The sequence below is a fragment of the Trichosurus vulpecula genome, chromosome 2 (assembly GCF_011100635.1).
Source record: "Trichosurus vulpecula isolate mTriVul1 chromosome 2, mTriVul1.pri, whole genome shotgun sequence".
Taxonomy (NCBI): Eukaryota; Metazoa; Chordata; class Mammalia; order Diprotodontia; family Phalangeridae; genus Trichosurus; species Trichosurus vulpecula.
In genome coordinates this window covers 393,612,696-393,636,858 of record NC_050574.1, presented here as the reverse complement: position 1 = coordinate 393,636,858, position 24,163 = coordinate 393,612,696, and the positions used below count along the sequence as shown (strand labels likewise).

The 24,163-nt window shown below is 37.9% G+C and overlaps 1 protein-coding gene across 1 annotated transcript in view; it reads left to right on the top strand.

Annotated features, from left to right (window-relative positions):
* OCA2 (OCA2 melanosomal transmembrane protein) overlaps positions 1–24,163 on the top strand; it is a 625,581-nt gene that overhangs the window by 179,530 nt on the left and 421,888 nt on the right. The window contains exons 9-10 of the mRNA XM_036747301.1: positions 5,241–5,312; positions 13,960–14,025. Of these exons, the coding sequence (XP_036603196.1) occupies positions 5,241–5,312; positions 13,960–14,025 (138 nt within the window). The remainder of the gene's footprint in view (positions 1–5,240; positions 5,313–13,959; positions 14,026–24,163) is intronic.

Here is a 24,163-nt window from a genome sequence, read left to right as displayed (position 1 = left end):
AGAATACAATATGGTGTCATTAAGACCAAACTCAAAAGATACTGCACACAAGACTAAACACTGGCTTTAACTCATGTATAATTAGGCAACAGGACAGTAAGTCATCAAGTAGCAAACAAAAGTGGTAATCTTGAGGAAGAAGGTGCTTTTTCTAATGCATATACTTTTGAACCTGCCTGGTTTTGAGCCAGCAGGAGACACAGTGGAAGTGGAAGGAGTGATTGTAGACTCCCCATGTGACAGCATATTCTTCAGAGGTGGCAGATGCCTGGTTGGCCTGACATTCTATACAAACATCCATAATGTGGTTCCTGCAGATGGCACAATTGTCAGACACAATATCCCAGGCCTAGAGGGCCACTGCATTCCACTTTTTCACTTCAAAGAGCTTCTTGCCAGTACCGCTGTTGGTGCCACTGGGGGTGTCCACATCCATTGCCACTGCTATTTTGGAAAGCTAGTCAGTTCCTTTTTTTAAAGGAAAACTTCATTTCCCCCAATAAATTAGGGTGTTGAGAAGCATTTTTGAACCCCTAAACCTTCTCCTTTTAGAAGATGATCAACCTGCACTTATCCATTGTTATTTTTTATATGTTAGTAAGAATCAGATCAAGTATATAAGATCCAGATTCTTCTACTTTTTGAAGGATGAAATTATCGCTAAGGTAATTGTTGCTGTCATGTCCTCCTGGGTCCTCTCTTCTCTGAGGTAATCATTCCCATTTCCTTCAGCTGGTCCTTAAAGGTCATGGTGTCAAAGCCCCACTGTATCTTGGTTATCTTTCTTTGGATAATCTCCAGCATACTGAGATAAGGCAAGAAGTCATTACCTTCTCTCCACTTGGTGGAGGGGGGGAGGGAGGGAGGGAAGGAGAGAGAGAGAGGGAGAGAGAGAGAGAGCACCTCCAGTAGATGTCTAGGTAAATGGAATCTCTTATCATTATGATTATATTGTACTTCTGTTCAGCCTTATGAAGTGTTTCTTGATCTCCTCATATATTAATTCTTTCTATCCAAGTCAGTAGCATACTCCAATGACAAAATTACTTATCTTTTTCCTTTTATTGACCTTTACCTAAAGACTCTTCACAATGTTTTCTCTTTTCTGTTCCTGGATTTCCTCATATTACTAAACCTTTTTAATATATAATGTTACTGCACTGCCTCCTTTGACTATCCCATTTCTTTTGAATAGGGGATTCCCATCCAGCGACAATTACTGTTATAGGTTTTATCTCACTAAGTCTTGGTGTAGCTATAAAGTCTAATTTCTCTCCTTGTGTTGTGGCTCCTAGTTATTCTTGTTAGCTGTCTAAACTTTAGTCATCGTGTGTTGAGGTCATGGGTTTTATTGGGGTTTCCTTTTTGGACTTTTGCCTACTTATAACTTGTGAGTGTATCAGCTATGATTATTCTTTCATTGTAGGTCCTCTTTATAGTAGCCAGCTTGGTAGATATACATAAGCAATTTTATCTTTTTCTTTCATCGCTTTTCATTTAAAGTCCTTTTTGATCAGATTTGCAAGACACCTGGCAAATACATTTTTATGAGCCTTTGTTAGGTGTACTCTAATCCTCAAGAGAAGTCTGTCATCATTATATTTTAAGCTATGTTCCAGAAGGCCAAATTCTATTCTTAGGTACCATCTCCTTAGCCAGCTGTTTATTTCCCAAATCAAATTTTCTCTTCTGTATCTGTTGCCATCAACAAACAGCAGTGAAGAAAACACAACCTGTGCCCTGGTCCTTGGTTTCTTGCTCAAGAATTTGTAATTTGTGGTAATACTTTTTAGATTCCTTTTCACAATATGGTTTGTGCTCATGTGAATCGCTAGAGGTCAGTTGTAATCATCTATTTTGATGAGTCTTGGTGAGTTCTTTCCTATTTCTTGAGTATATGATCCAGAAAGATAATAGACATCTCTGTAATAGACGTCAGGTCATCAAGGGCTTCCTCAATATGCCTCATTAGGAATTCATTCACCACTGCCACTCTTTCCTTCTTCTTTTGGTCCTTACAGGATCATATTTTCATAATTTCTATGACTCTACTTTATCAAACTCAAATAGAAATGGGGGCTATTATACCTTGCCTAAAGATCTCTATGGGTCACATATTGACTTAGAAAATCACATATGTTTTCATATTTCTTTTTTTATTTATACATCAATACATTAAAATTAGATAGGAACTACATTTTAATCAGGTTAAGGCTTTACTTGAGAATATTATGGGCATGTGGCCCACTGGCCATATGTTTGACACCTCTTTCTTAAAGGACAAACATTTGTTTCTTCCTCAGCACCAAACTTTTTCCTCTTCAGAAATGTCCTCATTTTTTTTTGGTTTCAAGCATATAGTTATCCTTTTCCTTCCCTTCCTTTTTTGTGTGACACTCTATTTTTCATCCTCTTGACAAGAGACTTTCCCCCTCTTCCACATAAAGGAGAAGTTCTATTTCCATTTCTTTATGAATATTTTATTGAATCCAACAACTTGGAATGTGGAAAGGCATTCTTAAAGTCCTTCATTTCACTTCTAGGAGAGAGAGAAGACTGTTAGTGGAACAAAGATAGTGGTCCCATGGCAGAAATACAAACATTACTCAGTGCAAGTGAGGGCATGAATTAAATTAAATGTGCTTTCCATGCTGATTAATAATTTTCTTGTTTTTAAAAATTATCTATTTCATTACACTTGGTTGTTTACTCATCACCCTTAAGCACCTCTTGAAATCTGTCATAGTAATTATGATCTCTTAATTGCTTGACAATTCTACCTAACAGAAATGCTATAGGCATACCTTACCTTCCATACCTTCTAATGCCAACTTCCATTTCATCACCTGTATCAGTCTACTCTGCCAATTCACTTCACCTTCCAATTTATCATATTTACCTTTTCTTACATTCCTTACCTTGCCATCTGCTATCTTCTCTTTCTCCTTCAGTCCTAATCCTTGAGTAAATTCTTCAGGTGCCTGAATTCCTCAGTAATTCCTTAATCTTTAATCCTCCTTAATCTTCTTCAACCTCTCTCATGGAAGCCAGAAGTGGAATATGGTTTTAAGATTCTTTTCCTTTAAATGTTCCTCAATTTCTCCCAAATTTCCTCTCCTCTCATTCAGTCTTTAGCCTTATTCATAATACCATCCCTCCAAATCACCTAAATAATTTCCTTCTTTTTAATTATTCAGATCAAGTCTTTTTTGCCTTCTATTCCTCCTTCAATCTTTTGCCATGCAACCTAGAAACAGAAGATTTTCCTGGTTCTTCCCTGTCTTACCTTTCCCTTTTGGCTTTCAGTATTTTCAACCCCCCTCTCCTCCCTGCCCCCATCTCCTAGTAGATTCAATTCGTCTGAACAAGTTATTTCCTGAGCATCTGTTTAAAAAAAGATCATATCAGAATTGAGAAATACTTCGGAATCTTTCTTGTGAATGAGTGGGCTGGCTTATAGTTGCTTCAATTTTTAACCTGTGATCAATTATCAATGGAGGATCAAAAACATGAAAACTTTTCAAAGGTGAAAGATGAACTGAAATCTAGAAAAAAGTCAGGTGAACAACATATTTTAATAATATTTTATTTTCTCCCTAATTACATGTAAAAACAATCTTTAGCATTTGGGTATTTAAATTTTGTGTTCCAATTTCTATCCCACTTTCCCTCTCCTCCTCCTCCCTGAGATGGAAAGCAATCTGATATAGGTTATACATGTGCAATCATGTAAAACATTTTCATATTAGTCATTTTGTGCAAGAAGACTAACAAGAAAGAAAAACAAGAAAGGAAGAAAAAGGAAGAAAGAAAAACAGTGTGCTTTAGTCTGCATTCAGATTACTCCAGTTCTTTCTCTGGAGATGGGTAGCATTTTTCATCATAAGTCTTTTGGGATTGTCTTAGATCATTGTATTGCTGAGAAGAGCCAAGTCACTCACAATTCTTAATCACAATATTGCTATTAGTGTGCACAATATTCTCTTGGTTCTGCTCACTTTACTTTGTATTAGTTCATGTAAGTCTTAACAGGTTTTTTTCTCTCAAATCATCCTACACATCACTTCTTATAGCACAATAATATTCCATCACAATCATCACCACAGCTTGTCCAGTCATTTCCAAACTGATGGGCATTCCTTCAATTTCCAGTTCTTAGCCGAGGCAACCAACATATTAGAAGTGCCAACCTCTGTTTCCTAGCTGTAATGCAACTACTTAAATTAGAAGGGCATTTAAGATTCTATGAAAAGAATCTAGTCAGAATTCAGGTAGAAATCATAATGTCACGTGAAAATCATTCTTGCTTCCTGAGGCACCAATGATACTGCATAGCTTCTCAAATATTGGTCTTATAGTTTTGCCCTTTCAGGCTCCCTATTCTAAAAACCAACCGATGAACATTTCTCCCTTCCCCATTGAATTTCAAATGTACTTTAAAAAATGGACTGTCTGCCTATTTGTTGATAGTACATATTGTTCTGCAAAAGTGGGTCAGACTGAAAAAAAAAATCCACAGCAGACTGGTTTCATTGTAGCAATTAACTGGATGAAGAAGCTGCCTTTGAACATTTTCCTCTTCCGGCTAATAGCACCATAGGAACAAATGGAGTCCCTGAGAGGCTGGTGCTCCATCTATCAATACATTTGCAGCAGGTTTTTTCTGATAAAATTAGTGGCAAATGAAGTTTGCTGCCTACTATTAATTTCCCTTGGATTTTTTTTCTTCTTAGAAATTTCACTTCCATTTGAATAATAATTAAAAACCAAAGATTCTTGTGCGATTCAGGGATAACATGGAATACCCCCAATTAGATTAAGCATTTGGCTGTATACATTTGGTTTAATAACATTCTCAGTTAATTGGGCAGAATTGATTTGTTTTGTAGAACTAATGTTCCAGTTGCCTAGGGATTAAATTGTTGTAAATCAGTAATGACATTTTAGGGTAGGGTTTCTGATAGAACATGCTTTATCCACTTCTTCCATTATGTTAGCGATGAAATTTAATTATTAAGTGAAAGGAAGCCTCTTTCTTCAGGAACTCTGGCTACAAGGGTTACAAGGTCTGGACCATCAATAGCCCCCATGGCTTTTGACACAGGTGGTACAAAATGATATAATAAAACCGATGAGTATGATAGACAGATGCAAATGTTTTCTGTTTAACCCAGTTACGTGACTAGGTGTATGGATTGAGATGGAATTTTTCTCCAATAAAGTCTTTTCTTTTATTGCAGATTGTTCACAGGATGCTGGCGGCAATGTTGGGCTCCCTTGCTGCATTAGCGGCGTTAGCTGTTATTGGTGACGTAAGTTGCGACATTTCAAATGCCTAGCTCATTTCTTGGTAAGATGTTATGCTTAGAGCTTTTGGGAGGATACAATTCAGTTTTAGGTAAAATCTCTCCTTCTTCCTCCTGTCATTTCTGCAGCTTTCTCTAGTCAGTAGACTAACACAGCCCTTCTACAAGCTGGTGCTCTTGGGAGATGGTCATTTTTGTTTCTTAAAGCATTACACATAGTAGGGTTTCATTTAGGTTACACTTAAATAAGAAGCATATGTAGACAACAAATTGGTTTCCATGAACATGGATCTAGAACTGCAAGAAACCTCAGATCCCATCTAGTCCAGCGGCATAGAATGGATGTCTTTTAAATTGATATATTTGGCAAAATGTTCACACGACTAAGTTCAGTTATACCATCTGTGTATTACTAGTTTTCAAAATAACTAATAGTTTGGCTCAATTAAATCAGTTACTTTAAATCATCTCTATATGTATAGCCATACAGTAATAGGGTGGGGCTTAGCACCTTAACTGAAGGAGATGAAACACAGAATCCTACATTTGGGGTTAGAAGATATCCCAGAAGCCATTTAGTCCAGCCTCCCAATTTTACAGATGAGGAAATTGAGGCCCATGAGGGTAGGTGACTGCTTTAATTCTTTTTCTGATGCCAAAAGGGATATTTTGGTGACTGATGTTATTTTTTTAAATTCTTAATTTTTTTTTCTATACATTGATTTTGATATTTCTAGTCTCCTTAACAGAGTATATAAATCAAGACTATTATAAATGAAGAAACTTTACTCTCCTGTTGTTGGTTTTTTGTTCCTTTTTTTGGATTTGGTGTTGCCAAATCTCATTTTTCCTTTTGATTGGTTCTCAAGAACCAATTTGTTTCATTCTCAAGAAGTATTTGTTTAGTTCTTATAAAGTACCTAACACTGTGTACTAGGTGCTGTTTGAGATTTCAAAAAAAGTATGAGATGGTCTTTGTCCACCTGGAATTTACAATCTAGTTGGAGAAGCATGATGGTTTAGTAATAGTGCAAAACTATTTATAATTAAATGTCAGAATAAGTGATACAAACAAAAGAATTATTTGATTTCAACAAAGGGAAAGGTTCACTCAGAAAGTATAATCTGCTGGCATTGAGGATGGGTAAGATTATATAAGCGAATGGGAGTTGAAAAAGTATACTAAGCCAAGGGGTGAGGGAGGCAAGTTTTGGAAATGGCAGTCAAAGAAGTATGTTCAGGAGACAGTAAGAATATTGACGTGGGGGCAGCTAGGTGGTGCAGTGAGTAGAGCACCGGCCCTGGAATCAGGAGGATCTGAGTTCAAATCTGGCCTCAGATACTTGATACACTTAGCTGTGTGACCTTGGGCAAGTCACTTAACCCCAATTTCCCTGCCTTTCCCCCTGCAAAGAAAAGAATATTGGCTTGGCTTGACTCCATTGTAGAGGAAGAAGGGGAAAAAATTATGTCGGTAAAGTGAAGGTGAATTATGTAAGGTTTAACCAGGCTGAACAGTTGAGACAACCTATTGACTAGGAAACCACTAGAGATTTTGGAGCAGAGAAGTGACTTGGAGAAATTAATGATTTAGAAATGCATTTGGCAGGAGCATCTAGGATGGATTTGGGAGAAACTGAAGGTAGTAGATCTAGTAATGAGACTCTTGGGGTAATGAAGTTCTGTACTAGAGGAATGGTGGTGGGAAGAATATAAAATATGTTTCAAATGGATTGAGTAAATATAAAGTATAAAGGAAAGAAGTGAATCAAAGACAACTGTTGTAGTAGTTAAAGCTCTGGGCCAGGAGTGAGAAAGATCTGAGTTCAAATTTGGTCTCTGACACGTACTAATTGTGTGATCCTGGGGAAGTCACTTAACCTCTCTCAGGCTGTTTCTTCAACTGTAAAATGGGGATAATAATAGCACCTACCTTTCAGGACTTTTGGGAAGATTGAATGAGATAATATTTTTAGAGCATTTAGCACAATGCCTGGTACATAGTGGCAATTCAATAAATGCCTGCACCTTTGTCTTCCCTTTCCTTGCCTTCCCTTCCTTTTCCTTCCCTTTCCCATGTTTCAAGTACAACAATTGGTGGTGGAGATGGTTAAAGAGTAGAAATCATAGGATCATAGATCTAGATTTAGAATGGGTGTCACAGGCCACTTACTCCAACTCCTTCATTGTATAGATAAGAAAAGGAGGTCCAGGCTGGTAAGTGACCTGTCCAAGGTTAAATAGGCATGTGATGTGAACCATCAAAGCTATGATTTGAACTCAGGTACTCTTTGTCCAAAGCCTATGTTTCTTCCACTATGCAGCCCCCTTTAGAGGGTTTGTGGAGAACTGAGAGGAGAATAGTGAGTTTAACTTTGTATATATTGAGCCTGACCAGGGACGTCCATGCAAAATATTCACTAGGCAATTATAGGTGTGTCAGTGAAGTTCCTGGTAGGGGCCAGGGTTAAAGTGATCCTGAGAAAACCCAATAAAAGGCAGTGTCGGGTTAGATGATGCTGTCATTAGATAATAACATCTCTATCAACACAGATATGTTTTTAAAAACCACACTAGTTGAATTTGATCATAATAATCAGTTATCAAAATAATAACAACAAACAACTCATCACCAAAAGCATAGCAAGAAAATGAATTTGGTAAAAAGTAGCTATAGCAAACTTTGACAATTATATGAGTTTCTGCATGTAGGCAAGTCTAAGTATAGTAACAATGCTAATTATCACAAAGTCTCCATAGTAGGAATCACAGAAAAGCGAATCATAATTGCAAAGTTCAAATTTCACAGTAATAGAAATCAGAGGTTAAAACTCTACCATTATTAATTATGCATAGAATTAAATCTGCTCATTCTATTCACTAAAATGACTGAGAAGATGCAAGGGTAGCATTGTAGTCTAGTAGAAAGAGCTTCAGTTTTAGAATATAAACTCCATGAAGGCAGAGACTAAGTTTAGCCTATGCGTAATGTCATTGTCGAAATGAAACAATAAAAAAATCATATTTACATACTGTTTCAAAGTTACAAAGTACTTTACATACATGATTTCATATCATACAACACTGGGTGGTAAGTATTGAAAGTATTATTACACCCATTTTACAGATGAGAAAATGGAGGCTCAGAACTGTCAGGTGACTTGCCCGTGGTTAGACAGCTAGCAAGCAGGACTTGAACCCCAGGTCTTCCTCATTCCAGGTCTAGAACTCTGTCCCAATGATCTCAATGCCCCATCAGTAAAAAATAATAGCTCACACAGGTTAATATATGTATATTTGTAAGTTATATAATGTGCTACTGCAATAATACACCATAAAATTATGACACACACAAAAAATAGAATCTAAAAGGATGAGATTAGGATGAAATAACCAATATTTTAAAATTTTAGTTATTATTGATACAGAAAACCGAGAGCAACGTGATTGAAGATGATTCATTACTTTTTAAAAATCTCTGTGTCTTGGGAAATAGGTCAGACTTTTGAATAATAAGTGTTTGTTGGTAATCCAGTTGATTTGATCAATAGAGTTAGCCAAGCAGTTGGATTCCTTTTAGTTTTACATTTTTTTATGGAAAGACAAATAATACCAAAATAAGTAATAAATAGGGTATAAGAGACAGTGAACATACTTTTCTAGCAGGAGTCATGTTTTTCTGCTCTATAATCATAAACCATATAGAAAACAAAAATAACAAGCAAAAGTGAATGATCTCTAATTTTAATTCATCAGAAAGTTTTCCATTTGAGGGGTCAGAGTCAAGATGGTGGCAGGAAAACAGGGACTTACTTAAGCTCTCCACCAAATCCCTCCAAACACCTGCAAAAAATGGCTCTGAACAAATTCTAGAGCTCCAGAACCCACAAAATGACAGAGGGAAGCAGATCTCCAGCCCAAGACGGCCTGGATGGTGGCTGGGAAGTGTCTATCACACCTTACTGGGAGCAAAGCGCAGCCCAGCATGGGCTGCACCAGGACAGACCAGGGGCTGAGGAGACAGGGTGGAGCAAGGTGTAGGGCCCTGAATCACTGAGCTGTGGCAGCTACCAGACTTCTCAACCCAGAAACACCAAAGACAACTTAGCAGGTCAGTGGGAAAACTGCTGGATTAGGGTGAGAGGAGTGCATGGATGGTGGTTGGCCCCAGTCCCAGGGCAGCAAAGATGGTGCAGTGCAGTGGCTGCACCAGCAGGAAGCTCCTGCGGCTGCTTCCAGAGCTCTAGCTGTGGTTGCTTTCTGCTCCAGACTCACCTGGGAGGAATCAAGCAGTAGATCAGAGTGGGAGTACAAGGAGCACTTTGCTGGCACAGAGGCAAAGTTCTCTTGTTTTGCCCTGTTTGGATCTGGGTCGCAGTCCTGGTTGGTGGTTCTCGGGGGAGGAGGAGTGCTGGAGTGGCAGAGCTTGAGTGACAGTGGAGTAGCTCTGAAAACAGCAGCACTACCCCTAAAGCTTGGGACAAAGTACTCTCTACTCTCCAAGCAGTCATACCCTGACAAAAAGCTCAAGGGTCAAGTTGTTGGCTGGGAACATGAACAGGCAACAAAAATGGACTCAGACTATAGCATCTTTTTTTTTGGTGCCAAAGAAGATCAAAACATACAGCCAGAAGAAGCCAACAAAGTCAAAGGGCCTACATCAAAAGCCTCCAAGAAAAATACAAGTTGGTGTCAGGCCATGGAAGAGCTCAAAAAGGATTTGGAAAAGCAAGTAAGAGAAGTCGAGGAAAAATTGGGAAGAGAAGTGAGAGTGATGCAAGAAAACCATGAAAAACAAGTCAATGACTTGATAAAGGAGACCCCAAAAATACTGAAGAAAATAACACCTTAAAAAATAGACTAACTCAAATGGCAAAAGAGCTCCAAAAAGCCAACGAGGATAAGAATGCCTTGAAAGGCAGAATTAGCCAAATGGAAAAGGAGGTTCAAAAGACCACCGAAGAAAATACTACCTTAAAAATTAGATTGGAGCAAGTGGAAGGTAGTGACTCCATGAGAAATCAAGATATTGTAAAAGAGAACCAAAGGAATGAAAAAATGGAAGACAGTGTGAAATATCTCATTGGAAAAACCACTGACCTGGAGAATAGATCAGGAGAGATAATTTTAAAATTATTGGACTACCTGAAAGCCATGATCAAAAAAAGAGCCTAGACATAATATTTTAAGAAATTATCAAGGAAAACTGCCCTGATATTCTAGAGCAAGAGGGTAAAATAGAAATTGAAAGAATTCACTGATTGCCTCTTGAAAAAGATCCCAAAAAGAAAACTTCTAGGAATATTGTTGCCAAATTCCAGAGCTCCCAGGTCAAAGGGAAAATATTGCAAGCAGCCAGAAAGAAATAATTCAAGTATTGTGGAAACTCAATCAGGGCAACATAAGATCTAGCAGCTTCTACATTAAGGGATTGAAGGGCTTGGAATATGATATTCTGGAGGTCAATGGAGCTAGGATGAAAACCAAGAATCACCTACCCAGCAAAACTGAGTATCATACTCCAGGACAAAACATGAATTTTCAATAAAATAGAAGACTTTCAAGCATTCTTGAAAAAGAAAAGACCAGAGCTGAAGAGAAAACAACAATCAAGAGAAGCATGAAAAGGTAAACAAGAAAGAGAAATCATAAGGAACTTACTAACGTTGAACTGTTTTGTTTACATTCCTACATGGAAAGATGATATTTGTAACTCATGAAACCTTTCTAAGTATTAGGGTAGTTGAAGGGTGTGTGTGTGTGTGTGTGTGTGTGTGTGTGTGTGTGTGTGTGTGTGTATAGACAAGGGCACAGCGTGAGTTGAATATGAAGGGATGATATCTAAAAATAAATAAATCAATATGATTAAGGGGTGAGAGAGAAATATATTGGGGGAAGGAGAAAGGGAGAGATAAAATGGGGTAAATTATCTCACATAAAAGTGGCAAGAAAAAGCAGTTCTGTTGGAAGGGAAGACAGGGCAGGTAAAAGGGAATGAATAAATTTTGCTCTCAACAGAATTGACTTAAGGGGGGAATAACATACACACTCAACTGGGCATCTTACCCTACAGGAAAGTAGGCGGGAAGGGGATAAGAGAGAGGGGATGATAGAAGGGATGGCAGAGCAGGGGAGGAGGCAATCAAAAGCAAACACTTTTGAAAAAGTGTTTTGAAAAGTGGTCAAGGGGATAAAATTGAATAAAGAGGGACAGAATAGGATGGAGGGAAATATAGTTAGTCTTTCACAACATGACTGTTACGGAAGTGTTTTGCATAATGATATATGTGTGGCCTATGTTGAATTGCTTGCCTTCTCAAGGAGGGTGGGTGGGAAGAGAAGAAGGGAGAAAGTTTGGAACTTAAAGTTCTAAAAACAAATGCTCAAAAAAGTTGTTTTTTACATGCAACTGGGAAATAAGATATACAAGCAATGGGGTATAAAAATCTATCTTTCCCTACAAGAAAGTAAGGGAAAAGGGGATGGGGGAGCGGGAGTGGTGTGACAGAAGGGAGGGCAGACTGGGGAAAGGGCAATCAGAATATATGCCATCTTGGGGTATGGGTAGGGTAGAAATGGGGAGAGAATCTGTAATTCAAAATCTTGTGTAAATCAATATTGAAAACTAAAAAATATTAAATAAAGAAATAAAACAGGAAAAAAGAAGGTTTTTCATTTTTATCTGTCCCTTTATCTTTGTGTGATTTTTCTGAATGGGTGGCATTACACCTGAATTTCAGGTTTATGTTTAGATATTTTAGCAATGTTTTTATATGAATGTGAAGAACAGCAAAAAAAGCTAATTTAGCCAGACCATAAAATGTAGGAAGGGTCGTAATGTGTAACAAGATTGGAAAGATAGATTAGAACCAGGTTGTAAACATGGCAAACAGATTTTATTTTGTTTCGCCAGTAACCACAGAGGCTTTTACTTTCTTCCTTCTTTCCTTTCTGCCTTATTTCTTGCCTTCCTTCTTCCTTCCTTCTTCCTCCCCCCTTCTTCCTTCCTCCTTCCGTCCTTCCCTCCCTTCCTTCCTTTCCTTCCTTTCTTCCTTCTCTCTCTCTCTCTCTCTCTCTCTCTCTCTCTCTCTCTCTCTTTCTGCTCTCTCTTGCTCGCTCACTAGATTTATGCTTTAAGAAAATAATTTTGCAGGTGTATGAAGGATAAGACTGAAATTGAAAAGTAGAGGCAGGTAGACCAAATAGGAGGACTCTGCAATATTCCAGTTGAAAAGAGATGCGGGAAAGAATGTGATGAATGTGAGAGGTGTTGTGGCGGTAGAAATGACAATATCGTGGAGGAGGATGGGATGTTTCCCACTTTCCTGCCCAACAATGGGTTGACCACATGCCTCTTGGGAGAGTACCATGCTTCCCTTTAGAGACCACTGCTTTATCCACTGTACTACACTGCCTCTCATTTTGTAATGGCAAACAAAGTGGGACTTTTTGCTGTCTTTGTTTTGGAGTGCTTCTTAGCACTAAGGCAATCAAGTGCCTTTGATTGAGTCTTGCCTTCCTTTGTAGGAAGGCCCAAACCCTTTTGCTAGTTAGGTCATGAGAGGCATGAAGCCCTCAAGAAGTGTAAATCCCCGAAGAGTTGTGAAGCACACTGACCCTGAAGAAGTGTGTATGTACTCTGAGGTTAGCATTTTGTTTGGGGCTCACTCATTGGAAGAGTGTTGGTGTGGAGACTCTGAGTAGCCATTAAGGAGCGCCTCCCCCACCCCGCTTTGAAAACCCAGACGTTGGTGCTTTTCTCTCTGGTAGCTATGTATGTATAGCTTTGGTCAGACAGCTAGAAGCCTGTCTGTTGATTTGTGTTATTTGCTCTGTTTATATTTTCTCTGTAATTTCTGTTTGTATTTGATCTGGATTTCAGGGTGCTGGCTTTTCCCCCTGAACTAAGTGAATGATATATGTATATTTGATTAAAGTGAGACTGTAAACCCCTTAAAGTTGCTTTCCTTAGAAAAGCAAATCAAAGAACCTGTTCTGGCCGCCCTCTTGTGTGCTAGTGTTATTGGCCTTACACAGCCACAGTAGCTGCTAGCAACATTGTTTTATGCATTTGAAATGGAAGTAAATTAGGAATTACCAGATCCATGTTCAAATCTTATGTTCATATGTATTCCTTTAATTATTGTATGGTCTTAATGAAGTCATTTTTACCTTTTTATTTCTCAATCTCCTCGTGTATAAAATGGAGATAATTATATTTGTCCTCTGTCCATCCCAAGGTTATTATAATATTAAATTATATTTTATAAATACAAAGAAATACTTGGAAAAGTATATAGTATTATTTAAATTCAAGTATTTTTTTCATTGCTGATATAACATTGAGCAGATTCCATGAACGGATTCTATGAGAAAATAAGTTTGGGGGTAGAGGTGGGATGGTTGTGTTGGAATGAATGTTTCATTTCTTTATATAATAATCCCGACTCTGTCCTTATAAAAAATAAAGATGTCGAATGCATGCAATTGAATTTGTGAGAACTAGGCTTTCAGTGCTCTCCAGAGGCAAGGAGCCTAATAGGTTCTAGCCCACTGGAGAGGGATTTTAAGTGAGAGGTGTTTATGTGTTCACAGCTAATGACTACATTGGTGATACACAGTGTTCACTGGTGATTTTCTTCTTTGATTGCAGAGACCCAGCCTGGTCAGAGTGGTGGAGTGGATTGATTACGAGACACTGGCATTATTATTTGGAATGGTAATTAAAACCCTCCCTGTGAGACATCAGTACTGGACCTTGAGGATGCTTTCTTTAGCTTTTGCTAACACTCTTCTGTTTTATTAAAAGATCCCGAAAGGTTTGAAAATCAGTGCTTGATTGAGAAATGTAAGCTCACGCTTGCTTGATTTTTTTTCTCTGAAAACAATTAAAATGACTTGACATCTCATGAATAAGCTCAAGTTAGTTTTTAGCTGCAGAATTTGCCTTCTTCTTAGTAATAAATATAGCATGTTTTAAAGATTAGGGAAAATCTAATTTCTCTGAGGTTAGTACTTTGACAGCACGTTGATAGGATAGGGGATTTTTCATGGGTCATGGAAATTTCAAGGTCATAGAGTATGACTCCCTCATTTTACAGAGAAGGAAACCGAGGCCTGCATAGTTGAAGTGGCTTATTAGTATGACATCTCAAAGAAATGCCTAGATAAAGCCTTCTGGTGGGCATGACGGTGAATTTAAAGCTACTGGACACTGAGAATTAGGGTCTCATTAGTAGGTTGGCTTCACAGTCTTCCTTTATGTCTCAGCTCTATGAAATTGATTCCTTCAACTATCATCTTTTCCAAAGCATTTCCTCTCAAATTACTCTCTTCCAATCTTTGATCTTCAGTCTACTGGTTACTGTGCTGATGCCTACAAATACGTGCATATCTTATCTCATCTATCTTTAATTAAATATTAATTATTAAATTAAATTTATTAAAAAATTTAAAATATTAAATGATATTAAGTTTTTATTTGTTATAGAGCTGGAAAAACTTTCTGCTCTTCAGAGCAATGTGATTGAAGATGCATCATTATTTTTTTTAATCCCTTTGTTTGACCTGGGTATAGGGGAAATTTAATTCTACCACATTCTTAAGATATCATCCTATATGTTTCCTTCTCTTCACAACTAAACTCTTAGAAAATGCTGTCAACAGTATATTTTTCAGATATTGCTAATGTGGGAATTTATTTTGCTGGATTATGCATAATATATTTAATATTTTATTTTTCCCCATTACTTATAAATACAATTTTTAACATTCATTAAAAATATTTTTGAGTTCCATATTCCCTCTCTCCCTCCCTCCCTCCGTCATCTCTTCCCCTCATTGAGAAGGCAGCAATTTGATGTAGGTTATGCATGTGCACTCATGCAAAACATTTCCGTTACTCCTGTTGTGAAAGAAAACAGACAAAAAATAAAGAAAATAAAGAAAAGCTATGCTTCGACCTGCATTAAGACTCTATCAGTTCTTTCTCTGGAGATGGATAGCATTTTTCATTATAAGTCTTTCAGAATTGTCTTAGATCACTATATTGCTGAGAACAGCTAAGTTATCCACAGTTTATCATCACACAATATTCTGCTCATTTCGCTTTGCATCAGTTTGTGTCTTTACAGGTTTTTCTGAGAGCATCCTGTTTGTCATTAATTATAGCACAGCAGTATTCCATCACAATCATATAACACAACTTGGCCAGCCATTCCCCAATTAATGGGCAAGCCATTGAATTTCCAAGTTTTTGGAAAGAGCTGCTATAAATATTTTTGTACATATATGTCATTTTCCTTGTTAGTTTTGGTCTCTTTGAGATACAGACTTAGTACTGATATTGCTTGTTCAAAGAGTATTCATGGTTTTATAGCTCTTTGGGCATAGTTCCAAATTGCTCTACAGAATGGTTGAATCAGTATACAGTTATATATTGAAGGCTTTGTTTTTACTTCATAAAAATTGTTAAATGGAGGGCTATGAGAGACAGTAAAGGACTTATTACTTGAAAGATAAGATAACAAACTATTAAAAAATGTCCACTACATTCATCTCTATATTCCCAATTCTCATTTACTTCTCAGACACTAATGATCTGGCTTCTGATTTTATCATCTAGCTGAAATGGCTATATCTAGAGTTTCCAAAGACCTATTAAATGACAAATTCAATGTCCTTATCTTACTTCTAATCCTTCTTGACAGTTCCACAGCATTTGCTGTTGACTAGTCTCTTCTCCCAGATACCCTTTCTTCACTGGCTTTTTGTGCTATTGTTCTCTCTTGGTTCAACCTAACCGTCTAGTTGCTTGTCAATCTCTTTTGCTGGACTATTATTTCATGTTATTGTTGTTGTGTTTTAGTTGTTTCTGACTCTTTGTGACCCCTTTTTGGAGGGTTTTCTTGACAGATATACTGGAGTGGTTTGCCATTTTCTTCTCCAGCTTATTTTGCAAATCAGGAAACTGAGGCAAACAGGCTTAAGTGACTTGCCCAAGGTCACACAGCTAGTAAGTGTCTGAGGCTGGATATGAACTCATAGAGATCAGTCTTCTTGATTCCACGTGCAGTGCTCTATCCACTGGACCACCTAGCCACCAATTATTTCATGTACCCCTTTCTGATTGCGGTAGTATCTCTAAGTTCTGTCTTGGATCTCCTTCTCTTTTGTCCCTTCTCGCTGCTCCTCTCCCCTCTTTGGATGATCTCATCATCTTCTATTGGTTAAATTAACATCTCTCTACAGATAACTCCTGGATTTATATAGTCACCCCTCTGTAACTTAGTAGAGTCTCAGTAAAGAAATGTAAGCCCATGCTTGCTTGATTTTATTTTTCTCTGAAAACAATTAAAATGCCTTGACAGCTCATGAATAAATTCTATTTTAATTTTTAGTTGCAGAATTTGACTCACATCACCAAATGCATATTAGATATTTCCACTTATACATCCTGAAGGCATCTCCAAATTCAATACATCCCAAACAGAACCCATCTTGCTTCCCAAATGCCCTAACTTCCCTAATTTTGACATCCTTAGTACTTTCAGTCACCAAGGTTCAAAGCCTCAGCCTTCCTTGATTCTTTATTCTCTTTCACCCCACCCTCCCAATATCCAATCAAATTACTAAGTTTTGTTGATTCTATGTCCATATTCGCTCTCACATCTGCCCCCCTTTAGGTATCCATATGGCCACCACTATAGTTTAGGCCCCCAACAGCTATCTTATCTCACCTGTCTGACCTTACTCTATATAGCTGCCAAAGTGTCAGCCCAGGTCTGACTCCCCTGGTTAAAGAGCTCCAGTGCCTCCCTATGGTCTCTAGGATCAAATACGAATACTTTCTTTGGCATTTAAAAACCTTTTATAATTTAGTTTTAATCTTTTTTATTTTTATTATTAATTTTAAAAGTGTCAGTAAAAATGGACATTTTGATATACAAAGGAGATTGCATATGACAGTTGAGTGGGGCTGGGAAGAGAGGGTTAGAATCAAGAAATTCTGAGTTCAAATCCTGTTTTAGACATTTACTAGATATATGACCCTGGGCAAGTCTCTTTACCTATTCTAGCCTCAGGTTTTTCATCCCTAAAATGAGGATAATAATAGTACCTGCCTTATAGGGTGGTTGTGAGGATCAAATAAGAAAATCTATATAAAGTGCTTCTAAACCTTAAAATGCTATATGAATTATGACTGTTATTTAACCTTGAACTCTGTTATATAGTTTTTAAAAATAGAATTATTAACTTTGACATAGTAGCAACAAAATTGCTCTGCTTGTCTGTGTTGCCTTCTGAACACCCTTCTTCCTTTCTTCCTCCCTCCCTTGTTTTTTTCTCTTCTTTTCTCTTCTTTCTCTCTCTCTCTCTCTCTCTCTCTCTCTCTCTCTCTCTCTCTCTCTCTCTCTTTCCCTCCTTCCTTCCTTTCTTTTGGTCTTTCTGTCTTTCTTTCTCATCTCTAACATTATCTATGAAAGTCCCACCAGCCCTTCAAGAGAGGATGTCTCTTATAATAACTGTAGTCAAGTAAAGCAAATCAACACATTGGGTATGTTAGTGAGAGTATGTCTCATTCGGTACCTATAATCTATTACTTCTTTCCCAAGAGGATGGACGCAGGCTTCATTGTTGATCTTCACTTAATTGATCAAAATTCTGAAAGTTGTTTTCCTTTATATTACTATTATCCTTGTGTATATTATTCTTCTGGTTCTGCTCACTGCACTATACATTATTTTGAACAAGTTTTCTCAGGTTTCTCTGAATACGTCATGTTAACAATTTTGTAGGGTGTATTAATGTTCCATTATATTCACATATCATGATTTCTTTAGCCCTTGTTCAATTGATGGGGACATATTTTCTTACAAGTTGTATTTTATTTTGCTGTAAAATAACTTTGTATACATGGATCTTTTCTGTTTTTTAAGCTCTTCTGGGTATATGACAAGCAGTAGTATTACTGCACCATTTTTAAGAGATTTATTACATAATACTTCCCTTCATATCCTTTATGGTTCAGCCAAATCGACCTACTTGCTCTCCTTCATACATGACACTCTATCTCTTGTATCCACGAATATATCCCCAATACCTGGACTGCTCAGAGGCAGAGTAGATAGATAGATAGATAGATAGATAGATAGGTAAATAGATAGATTGAGTCAGTAAGACCTGAATTCAAGTCCTGACTCTCTGATATATACTGGAAAGACAATTCTTCAGGGTCCCGGGCAATTCTCTAAGACTATACAATAGTAGAAAAATGGTAGAGGAAGTTTCCTCACAAAGAGATCCCTATACTATGGTATGTCAAACATGTGCCTTGTGGGCCATATTAGGCCCATAACATTCTTTTTTTTAAATTTATTTAATATATTTAGTTTTCAGCATTGACTTTCACAAGAGTTTGAATTACAAATTTTCTCCCCATTTCTACCCTCCCCCCACTCCAAGATGGCATATATTCTGGTTGCCCTGTTCCCCAGTCAGCCCTCCCTTCTGTCACCCCACTCCCCTCCCATCCCCTTTTCCCTTCCTTTCTTGTAGGGCAAGATAAATTTCTACGCCCCATTGCCTGGGTATCTTATTTTCTAGTCGCATGCAAAAACTTTTTTTTTTGAACATCTGTTTTTAAAACTTTGAGTTCCAAATTCTCTCCCCTCTTCCCTTCCTACACACCCTCCCTAAGAAGTCAAGCAATTCTACATAGGCCACATGTGTATCATTATGTATAACCCTTCCACAATACTCATGTTGTGAAAGACTAACTATATTTTGCTCCTTCCCAACCCATCCCCCTTTATTGAATTTTCTCCCTTGACCCTGTCCCCTTTCGACAGTGTTTGTTTTTGATTACCTCCACCCCCATCTGCCCTCCCCTCCATCATCCCCCCCTTTTTTATCTTCTTCCCTCTTCTTTCCTGTGGGGTAAGATACCCAATTGGGAATGTATGGTATTCCCTCCTCAGGCCAAATCTGATGAGAGCAAGATTCACTCCTTCCCCCCTCACCAGCCCCTCCCCTCCTCCCACAGAACTGCTTCCTCTTGCCACCTTTATGTGAGATAATCCACCCCATTCTATCTTTCCCTTTCTCCCTCTCTCAGCATATTCCTCTCTCATCACTTAATTTCATTTTATTTCTTTTAGATATCTTCCCTTCATCTTCAACTCACCCTATGCTTGCGCTCTCTCTCTCTCTCTCTCTCTCTCTCTCTCTCTCTCTCTATATATATATATATATATATATACACACACACATATATACATACATACACATTCACTTATATATATATATAAACATATATATATATACATAAACATATATATATATATACATATTCTCTTCAGCTACCCTAATACTGAGGTTTCATGAATCATACACATCATCTTTCCATGTAGGAATGTAAACAAAACAGTTCAACTTTAGTAAGTCCCTTGAAATTTCTTTTTCTTGTTCTTTTTCTTGATTACCTTTTCATGTTTCTCTTGATTCTTGTGTTTGAAAGTCAAATTTTCTATTCAGCTCTGGTCTTTTCACTGAGAAAGCTTGAAAGTCCTGTATTTTATTGAAAGTCTATATTTTGCCTTGGAGCATGATACTCAGTATTGCTGGGTAGGTGATTCTTGGTTTTAATCCTAGCTCCATTGACTTCCGGAATATCGTATTCCAAGCCCTTTGATCTCTTAATGTAGAAGCTGCCAGATCTTGGATTATTCTGATTGTGTTTCCACAATACTCAAATTGTTTCTTTCTGGCTGCTTGCAATATTTTCTCCTTGATCTGGGAGCTCTGGAATTTGGTGACAATATTCCTGGGAGATTTCTTTTTGGGATCTATTTGAGGAGGTGATCAGTAGATTCTTTCAATTTCAATTTTGCCCTGTGGCTCTAGAATATCAGGGCAGTTCTCCTTGATAATTTCTTGAAAGATGATATCTAGGTTCTTTTTTGATCATGGCTTTCAGGTAGTCCAATAATTTTTAAATTATCTCTTCTGGATCTATTTTCCAGGTCAGTGGTTTTTCCAATGAGATATTTGACATTGTCTTCCATTTTTTCATTCCTTTGGTACTGTTTTATAATATCTTGATTTCTCATAAAGTTACTAGCTTCCACTTGCTCCAATCTAATTTTTAAGGTAGTATTTTCTTCAGTGGTCTTTTGGACCTCCTTTTCCATTTGGCTAATTCTGCCTTTCAAGGCATTCTTCTCCTCATTGGCTTTTTGGAGCTCTTTTGCCATTTGAATTAGTCTATTTTTTAAGGTGTTGTTTTCTTCAGTCTATTTTTCAGTATTTTTTTGGGTCTCCTTTAGCAAGTCATTGACTTGTTTTTCATGGTTTTCTCGCATCCTTCTCATTTCTCTTCCCAATTTTTCCTCTACTTCTCTAACTTGCTTTTCCAAATCCTTTTGGAGCTCTTCCATGGTGTGGGACCAGTTCATGTTTTTCTTGGATGCTTTTGTTGTAGGCTCTTTGACTTTGTTTACTTTTTCTGTCTGTATGTTTTGGTCTTCTTTGTCACCAAAGAAAGAATCCAAAGTCTGAGACTGAATCTGGGTGCGTTTTCACTGCCTGGCCATATTCACAGACAACTAACTTGTCCCTTGAGTTTTTCAGTGGGGTATGACTGATTGTAGGGTTTAGAGAACTATGTTCCAAGCCTGGGGGGATGCACCAGCCCTGCCACACCAGCACTACTCCTTCCCCAAGAACCCCCAACTTGAACTGGGCTTAGATCTTCAGCAGGCCGTGTACTCCTGCTCTGATCCGCCACTTAATTCCTCCCACCTGGTGGGCCTGGGGCCAGAAGCAACTGCAGCTGTACTTCTGTAGCTGCCCCACCTCTGCTGCCCCTGGGGCAGTAGCCGAATGGAGAACTCCTTCCACTCCCGCAGCTTTTCCCACTAACCTTCTCCGCTGTCTTTGGTGTTTGTGGGTTGAGAAGTCTTGTAATTGCTGCAGCTCACTGATTCAGGGTGCTAGGGCACACTCCACCCGGCTCCTGGTCTGGTTGGTCCACGCCACTCATGCTGGGCTCTGCTCCGCTCCGCTCCCAGCTCCCAGCTCTGTGTGGGATAGACCTCACCCAGAGACCATCCAGGCTGTCCTGGGCTGAAGCCCTGCTTCCTTCTGCTCTTTTGTGGGTTCTGCAGTTCTAGAATTGGTTCAGAGCCATTTTTATAAGTGTTTGGAGGGACTCGGCGGGGAGCTCATGCTAGTCCCTGCTTTTCAGCTGCCATCTTCCGATAACATTCTTAAATGAAGTTTGAACCAAATTAAAATCTAACTGGGAAATAAAATAAAATATAGATAAAATTACATTTTAAAACTAAGTCCATATGAGGCCTTGGGAATCCTTATGTATGTATTAGTGGCTCTGATTTCTATTGGAGTTTGATACTACTGCCCCAAATAAATGAATTCACATTTCAGACCCTTGCTTCCCCCAAAAGGATGCTCTAAAATCCAGTATAAGTATTCTAAGTAGTTTTATTATCGAGGCTCCTCTGTCTGTCCGTACACTTAGACAGGCAGACTCAGATGTTGTCAGAATGAGAGATGCTCAGTAAACACTTGGCTTGAGCCACCATTCATCTCCAACATGGCTCAGTGGAATTTTCCCACCTAGAGTGGAGCCAAAAACAATACTCTTGAATGGACTGATAGAAGAGGAAAATGCAGGTTAACTGGGATTTGTATAGAGAGTGTTAGGTTCCAACACAGGTGCCATTGCTATCTCCCTCTGTGATGCTGAACAAGTGACTCTAGGCCTTGTAGAATGATGGTTGGGGTAAAGGCTGGGTGTGGGGATGCATACCTGCATTTCTGGTGCTGAAGAGGCTGAGGCTAGTGGATTGCTTGAGCTCAGGAGTTCTGAGATGCAGTAGGGATACAGTTGATTGGCTGTCCATACTATTTGGGACCAATATGGTGAACCTCTAGGGGTGGGGCAAACTGGCCCAGATTAAAAGAAAAATAGATTATGTCAAAACTCCCCTGGCTATGAGCAGTGAGATTGGGCTGGGAGTGGCTGCTGTACTTCTAGCCTAGTAATGATATGGAGATCCAATCTTAAAAAATGGTGAGGAGAATAAAACTACAACTCCAAGATCCCCTCTAGCTCTCTCCCAATATCTCCATTGGAAAACAAAAAGAAAAACAAAACCCTTTTAAAAAATAGTCAAGCAAAACAAATTTTGATACTTGGCCATGCCAAAAAATGTGTGTCTCATTCTGCGTTGGAAGTCTATAATCTCTTTGTCAAGAAATGGATAGCATGCTTCATCATTGGTCCTCTGGAATCATGGTTGAGCATTTCATTGATCGGTCTTTCAAAGTTGTTTGGTGTTTTCTCTTTGAAGCAAAAGATTTCATGAAAATGATTTGAATTTACTGCCCCCTTTTCTTTTGTTCTGTGTTCAGGGCACCAGGTTCTTACGTTGTTTTGTTCTCTAAGATGTTCTGCAAGAACGGTGGTTGATCTGCCTCACTTTGACAGTGAGACAGTATGAAATCAGCTGAATAATTATTTCTCACCTTAAGCTTCATTGATTAGAAGAGCATGCAGTTCTCCAAAGAGCTATTTAAAGTTATCTCACTGGTAGCTCTAAACCTTGTGAATAATTGAAACCATCTTCTATCATCTAGGGAGGTTGCTGAGGTCAGCCACTGGAAAATTTTAACTCTGGTTAAAATTTATGTAACATCATCACTAGCAGGAAACATCTGAATATGTATTAGGTGCATTGTACGTGACATGCTAGAAATGGGAGCAGGCCAGAAGAGGTAGTTTACAAAGGCATATAAGGCAAGTCCCTATCCTTCAAGAGAAAACAAAAGTGATATACAAAATAACAACCAAAAGTAGCATATGTTAAGCACAAAGCTAATATGTTAACTTTTTTTTGATTAGCCATGGTCACGCTCTTGATTCATATTGAACTTTATATATTGGACTAAACCTCTTAGATATTTCCCCATTATCTTCTTCCACCCCCCCCCCCCCACTATATTCAGTTGATGTTTTGATCCTTGAAATACTTTTTATTTACCTTTTTTATATTTCTATTTAAAATTTTTATTTCATTTTAAACCAAAATGTTAAAAATTTATTTTAAATTTTTTAAAAAATTTATTTTTAATAAAAACAATTTTAAAAATTTATTTTATTTGAGTATAAACATTGATTTTCTTTCTCTTCTAATTCTTACTGAAAAATAAAGGAAAACAAAGCCCTTGTAACAAATAAGCATAGATTAACAAAATAAGTTCCCATACTGGCCACATCCAAAAATGCATGTCTTGTATTTTAAGTCTATCACCTTTCTTTCAAGAAGTGGGTTTCAGGCTTCATTACTGGTCCTCTGGAGTCATAGTTGGTTACTACATTGATCAGAGCTCTTAAGTCTTTCGAAGCTGTTTGTTTTTACATTGTTGTTTTTGTATAAATTCTTCTCCTGATTCTGTTCACTTCACTCTGCATATAAATTCATATGTCTATCCAGGCTTCTCTGAAATTGTCCCTTTTATAATTTCTTGTGGCACAGTAGTATTCCATTACATCTACATGCCATAATTTAATCAGTTATTCCCCACTTAATGGGCAATCATTCCCCAATTGATAGACACCACCTTTGTTTCCAGTTCTTTGCCACATGGAAAAAGCTACTATAAATATTTTTGTACATATGGGTACTTTTTCTCTTACTTTGATTTTTTGGGTGGCATAAAGCCTAGTAGTGGTGCCATTGGGTGAAAAGGTATGCACAGTATTGCTTGTTGATAATAGTTCTAAGTTGTTTTCCCAAATGGCTGGACCTCTTATTGTTATATTTCAGTTTGTT